Here is a 7,500-nt window from a genome sequence, read left to right as displayed (position 1 = left end):
CTCTACCCCCCGACCCTAGCCCCAACCCGACCCTAGCCCCAACCCCAACCCGACCCTAGCCCCAACCCGACCCGACCCTAGCCCCAACCCGACCCTAGCCCCAACCCGACCCTAGCCCCAACCCGACCCTAGCCCCAACCCCAACCCGACCCTAGCCCTAACCCCAACCCGACCCTAGCCCCAACCCGACCCTAGCCCCAACCCGACCCTAGCCCTAACCCCAACCCGACCCTAGCCCCAACCCCAACCCGACCCTAGCCCTAACCCGACCCTAGCCCCAACCCCAACCCGACCCTAGCCCCAACCCCAACCCGACCCTAGCCCCAACCCGACCCTAGCCCCAACCCGACCCGACCCTAGCCCCAACCCCAACCCGACCCTAGCCCCAACCCGACCCGACCCTAACCCCAACCCGACCCTAGCCCCAACCCGACCCGACCCTAGCCCTAACCCCAACCCGACCCTAGCCCCAACCCGACCCGACCCTAGCCCCAACCCGACCCTAGCCCCAACCCGACCCTAACCCCAACCCCAACCCGACCCTAGCCCCAACCCCAACCCGACCCTAGCCCCAACCCGACCCTAACCCCAACCCCAACCCGACCCTAACCCTAGCCCCAACCCGACCCTAGCCCCAACCCGACCCTAGCCCCAACCCGACCCTAGCCCCAACCCCAACCCGACCCTAGCCCCAACCCGACCCTAGCCCCAACCCCAACCCGACCCTAGCCCTAACCCGACCCTAGCCCCAACCCCAACCCGACCCTAGCCCCAACCCCAACCCGACCCTAGCCCCAACCCGACCCTAGCCCCAACCCCAACCCGACCCTAGCCCCAACCCGACCCTAGCCCCAACCCCAACCCGACCCTAGCCCTAACCCGACCCTAGCCCCAACCCCAACCCGACCCTAGCCCCAACCCCAACCCGACCCTAGCCCCAACCCCAACCCGACCCTAGCCCTAACCCCAACCCGACCCTAGCCCCAACCCGACCCTAGCCCCAACCCCAACCCCAACCCGACCCTAGCCCTAACCCGACCCTAGCCCCAACCCCAACCCGACCCTAGCCCCAACCCCAACCCGACCCTAGCCCCAACCCCAACCCGACCCTAGCCCCAACCCGACCCTAGCCCCAACCCGACCCTAGCCCCAACCCCAACCCGACCCTAGCCCTAACCCCAACCCGAGCCGAACCCCAAACTCTAACCCTAAACTCAGCCCCCACTCTGGCTCCTTGTTCTCCTAGAAAAATGCAGAACTGTATTTCTTGATTTGGGGGGTAAGAAGATTTTACGAGCTAAGGAGAATAAGTAGGAGGTAAATATTATAATTAATACTTTTGTTATTGAATAAAAACAGTATAAAACATAATAATTAAATATATCGCCTGTATAGTGCTTTTATATACTGGAATTAAATGACAGAACTTGAAATCTGAATTTTATTTAACTTTATGATGCAGTTTAAGATCGCCTATTTGAAAGGGTTAAAAACATAAACACACTAATTACCGCAAAGAAACTGAAAAAATAAACATATCAGAAAGAGTAAACGGGTTAATTAGGGGCGATGTCAATATCAAAAGCACTAAATCCTAAATGCTGTAATATCTTTAATTCCTGTAAGATCCAGTGGGAGAGTTATTAACCTCCGCAAATCCTTAAGAAAAATTAACTCACATCTCCATGGAGTTGCATTTAGGTCACTGGCAAATAAAAATATAAAAATAAATAAATATTCATGGCATGTGAAAGAGAATCTTAAGGAATAGCTAATGTGGCCTTGATTTGAATATGCGAACATTAAGCCAGGGAATATCATGGCACCAATGTCATAAAGGACAGAGATGAGGGGAATCGCATCTGTAGAATCTCAGCTCTCCGGACATGGCCTTCTGGCCGACAAACCAGGAAGCGTTTCACATGAAGAAAGTGTTTCAGATTACTTAAAGGGAAAATATCCTCATTGGTAAGTGCTGGTTTCACTTAATATAGCTGTAGCTTATTGGATGGGGTACGGACGAATGCATGTTTTTTATTCTATGTCAATTCTTTTTTAAATATATTATAGTATTTATATATTATAATGATATTTAGAATATATACCTGATAAAACAGCCGGAAAAAGGAAAGAAATGGAAAGCCAGTCGTCAGTGTTTTTCCACTTCGGTAACGGCAGAGATAAGCAAGGCAACACACGGTGTCACAAAGTAAGAAGTCAGAGGAAACTGAAATAGGATGTGTAAGAGTTTCCTAAGAAGACACTGCCATCAGACAACGTTTCAACACTCATGGAGATAAAGAGTTCAGGAACACAGAGCCATGTCGTGAGATCAGGCCGCATCACACCACATAGGTCACACACCTGCCTGCATGCACACTTAGACACATACACACAAACACACACAAGCTCGCACACGCGCAAACGACATGCACACACAAACACAGCATGCGTGCACGCATACATGCACACTAAGGCACAGTTAGGCACACACACAAGATGCACACCCATGCGCATGCAGACACACACACTCACACACTCACACACACTCACACACTCACACACTCCCACACTCACACACACACACACACACACACACACACACACACACACACACACACACACACTCTCACACACACACACACACACACACACACACACACACACACACACACACACACACACACACACACACACACACACACACTCACACACACACACACACACACACACACACATACACACACACACACACACACACACACACACACACACACACACACACACACACACACACACACACACACACACACACACACACACGCATACATAGGCTCACACATGCTTACTAATGGTTACTCATTCCAAAATGAACATATTGATGCCACCAAGCTCACGTCATTGTGACAGAAAGGTAAACAGAAACTTTGTATTCCACAGTCCGGTAAAGCTTTTCTATAATCCGGATCTTGAAAAGTTGAAGAAATAGAAAAAGGTTTCAGACCAAGTTTTTAAATATATGTATTTCTTATATTTTTTCCTCATCCTTTGTTAATTATCTTTACGTGCAATGGCATATTACATTTACCTTCTGGAACTTTCTCGCACTTACGAGGTTATCTGTGTATGATCTTCCTGAGCGACCCGAGCAGAGCATAAAATCTCTCCAAATCTATTGGCTAATGAAAAGCATACATCTTAAAATAACTTAAAATACGAGATGCTAGCGATCGTTTTGGAGACGCTTAGCTTATCAGCCGAAAAGTTCCTAAAAACAGAAAACGAAACTAAACAAAGAGCCATAGAAGTGAGGGCGCAGCCATCTCGGTTCAGTGTGTCGGGGCCTGGTGGTTTAACACTTGTGGCTCCACTACCTTGCTCACTGGGCTATTTTCAGGCAGCCAGAGCAGCACAGAGCCCTCGCACAGGAACCTCCAGTGGGATGTTCATAATGCCACGCCGCTGCATGCTAGAGCTCTCCAACACCTCCTTTCCCTCTATCTTCCTGAGGAATCACTAGCAAAGACACATTTTTTATCTATTGCATTGGATTTTCTTTGTAGGATTTCACAAATTTTCACGGCAATTTTTGTTATTTTATTTGGGCTAGTTTTGATTTTGTACTACTCAGTGAGTTCATATTGTTTTATGACTCTGTATTTTAAGGATTTAAGTTTAAAGGTCATCAAGAGACGACTCTATTGCTGTTAGCCTTTTGGGTTGCGATAAGAGTGTTGCTCCAAAAATGAGTAAATCAGGATGTGTAACCAACACATGAAATGAGGTAAAAGCTCTTCTTCCTATTCCCAATTTAGTCGCAACTTCCCCATATCCCTGAGAATCGGCAGCCCGGCAGTCATAGTTCCCTATCCCTTTACTTGCTTCTGGCCTAGTCTTCACTATACAGTCTGGTATGTTTTAAATATAGTCTGGTATAAAACATTTTTTTTCTTATTGAACGCATCAGTTTTCCTTCCCCAGTATATACGTGAATCTATCATACTGGCCTTCCTTATGAGATGGATTATGGTAACAGAGACTGAAAATCCTGGTCAGCTATATTTCATTTGGCTAAAAGAGCCTTGCCTATTGCTTCATTCTATTTTGAAAGCCGCCCCTAAATTCATAGAAATTCCATGCAACAGTTTCCAAGCAAACATTTCCAAGAAGCTAGCTGGCAAGGTACTGAAAGGATAGCATGTTTCTCTGGGAGTTTGTTATAGGTGAGAGTATTCTAATCAAAAAGTAATTGAAAGGTTTACTTGGAAGAATAAATCAGACGGTGTACAACGTTAATAAAATGTTATTAATGTCAATGTGAAAGCTAAGCAGTTAATTTGAATCCCAATTTTCACAACCATGTTTCCCTCCCTGCTCGGGTGAATCATGTGTCAGTTCAGTGAAAACATGGCTCCTAACAAAAGTGATTTGCGTTTAGTTACAGGCTGTTTTACAATTCCTCGTCTGCGCTTCCCTTTCTGTCACTTCTCCATAATTCTTGGTATTTCAGTTACACCGGCCCCGTTTCTGAAGCTTCCCCTTTTCCCCATAGATTCCTATAATTCACGGTTGCCTCTTCTTCCTCTTGCCTTGTACAAACAAGAGCGTATGTGGGGAAATCAGGCAGCCACAGTGACATGCAAAACCACAGGCCTGCAGATATGGGACTTGCAAGATTGTGCGTTGTGTCAAAGTTTTGCCACAGCAACAGCAGACAGGGAAAGAGAAACCTGACCACTTGACACACAGGACACTTCCCTATTCGGACCACTGGGAACAAAGCATCCACAGTGGTTCATTTGTGTGCAGAACATTCTCTGATACACAACATAGGTGTTTTGGACGCTGGGATATGACTTCTCAACCGGATAAAAAGTGTGGCCCTACATGTATGTTTGTACTTGACCGTACTTTTGTGCGCATTTGAGAGATGTGTAGATAAAGCTAGGGAGGAGAGAGGAGAGAGGAATGGGGAGACTAGAGTGAGAGAGAAAGAGAGAGACAGTGAGAGAGAAAGAGAGAGAGAGAGTGAGAGAGACAGAGAGAGATGGTGAAATTGTATTCATTAAACCCCTTTGTTGTTCTCCCCACCCTGGTTTCCCCAGTAACACGGTTTCCTGTCTCAGTGTTTCCTGTTTATCTCGCTGTTGGTTGTTTTACAAAAGACTCGCGTTGTCAGATGGAACCACGACGTGTGACTTCATCCCATCACTGACATGTGTTAAACCCCAACGCACGTCGTTCGTAGCCCGTGTGACAAACGTGTTTGTGTACATATTTAAAGATTACGGGAGATGCATATTTAATAATTTATTAACGTCATCATCTCATTTTCAGTTGACTGAAAACGACTTGACACGCCACTAGTAGTTATCTCAAATCAAAATCTTTTAGAATTCAACCTTTCCTACAACGGAAAGGTTCTTGTGACGTAGTTCCCATCCACGCTGGCAGCCAATAACCATTCCGCGCGCCAGATCAACTGTGTTTTGTCACGTTTGCACAAACCCATATTAGAAAGCACATGGTAAAGTAAAGTAGGCCATGTCATTTCACCTCATCTTCCAACCCGCCCTGTGTAGCTGTGTCAACCTGGGCTGGGCCGACCTCAGGGGGGCCCGTGTTCTTGTCGTCTGTGTGTAGTACTTTTATAAGATGTCAAATGCAAAAAGGACCACGCTGGGATTCTAAAACGTGGCCCCCCTCCCCTTGCCCTCTTTTCCAGCCTGTAACATTAAAGTTGAGGCGCGCAGTGACGAGGAGAACGGGCTCGCCTGTGACGTCAATGGCGAGGAGGAGTGTGCGGAAGACTTGCGCGTGCTCGGGGCCTCAGCGGCCCGGGCCAACGGCTCCCAGGCGGGCCCCGACTCCAAGGGCTACACGTCGGCCGGGGGCATCCGCCTGCCCAACGGGAAGCTCAAGTGTGATATCTGTGGGATAGTTTGCATTGGCCCCAATGTGCTGATGGTGCACAAGCGCAGCCACACTGGTAAGCACCCCCCCCCCCCCCCCCCTCCCCCCCCCACCTGCTGCCGTGCTCTCCGTTTGGCCCCCCTGAGTGCCAGGTTCGTAGTGGGGGAAACACACGCATCTTATGAGTAAGTCGATTGGCGACAGTCGCAATGGCTTCAAATGATCCAATGTTGGCCTGGTCGGAATTATTATCATGGGAAACATGCAAGGCAATCAGGATGGATTGACACAGATTGTGAGCAAACCCTCTGAGGTACCTATTTGAGACAGACAGTTCCTTCTTGCTATTTAACCCCATGATTGACTGAGTTCCCATCAGGATGCAGTACATCAGGGGTTGAGTTGCAGCGTCGTTAGTTATCAATGTGATTAGCTGTACATGGATGCCTCTTAAGAGTGGGAGATAGGCTCTGACATTATCATTAGCCCCTCTTAGTTTTAGTCTTTATCTAAATCATTTGAGCACTCCTTAATGGCAAGCAATAGTTTTTTATAGGGTTGACAGATTATTTTAGTGCAAGAAACGTTTTGTAAATCGTCCGCCACGATCAAATGGAATCTCTCCGGGAGGAGACAATGATATGACTTTAAAAGTTTTTTAAATTCAAATTTCATATCCCATCGTAATAATCCAAAACCAGTGATGAGGAACACTTTTCAAAAAGGCACTTAAACTGCCAGGCTTTTAGAAACTAATGAAACCCAAAATAGAAGAAAGGAACACTTGACGTATGTAAATGCAGAGGAACTTACAATAAAAGATATAATGAAGTGTCTCCGTTTTAAATAGAAAATACTTTGGTTGGTTCTTGGCTCCTGAAATGCATTTTTAATGAGTTCCCTTTTATCTATATATTTTTGCTGCTTCACTGGTGACTCTTATTTTATGTGGCGGGTTTGGTGGGGGGGGGGCGCATTAAAACGTCCTCACAGAATGCCACAACACGGCTGGCGGCTGGATATTGGTTTATTCCAAACGCGCTGATCAGGAAGACTGGCTCTCAACAAAAAGTGTTTCCTTTTTCGCTTTTATTCAAATGAGGCAGAATTTGCATTGCGATGTGGCGTTCTTATTTTAGCGACGAAGTAGTGGGGGGGAGAAAAATGAGATTTTCAGATCAAATTGACCCAGGCATCGGTGCGTCACGGTACTCGCAGGCCTAGGCGGGGAGGCGGCTGTTGTTCGATCAGAGTGCGGGAACTCAGCGGGGCAAAGCAGGGGGGGGGGGGGGGTGGAGTATGTGAAACCTCTTCCAGACAGACAGTGCTATTTTTTGTTTTCGTGTGACTTGATCTTGATCCTTCCTTCTGTCTTCGTGTTGATTGGTTGAGACTCCTTGACCTCTTATTGGTTCATATCAGACGTCTCACGAGAGTTTAACTTTAAAAAGATAGCTCTGTCTAGGATCTTAAATCGGAAGATCTTGCTTATTACGTCGGAAAATATGATTTAGATCCCATAATAGGAACCACCGTGTGTGTGTATGTATTTGCTATGCTGCAGACTGGCATCAGGTAAATAGGCTG

The 7,500-nt window shown here is 47.1% G+C and overlaps 1 protein-coding gene across 1 annotated transcript in view; it reads left to right on the top strand.

Moving 5' to 3' along the window:
• ikzf1 (IKAROS family zinc finger 1 (Ikaros)) overlaps window positions 1-7,500 on the top strand; it is an 18,208-nt gene that overhangs the window by 6,187 nt on the left and 4,521 nt on the right. Inside the window, 1 exon segment of the mRNA XM_060072938.1 lies at window positions 5,726-5,989. Coding sequence (XP_059928921.1) covers window positions 5,726-5,989 — 264 coding nt within the window.

The sequence above is a fragment of the Gadus macrocephalus genome, chromosome 15 (assembly GCF_031168955.1).
Source record: "Gadus macrocephalus chromosome 15, ASM3116895v1".
NCBI lineage: Eukaryota > Metazoa > Chordata > Actinopteri > Gadiformes > Gadidae > Gadus > Gadus macrocephalus.
Note: the sequence above shows the minus strand (reverse complement) of the source record. Positions and strands in the feature narration are given on the sequence as shown.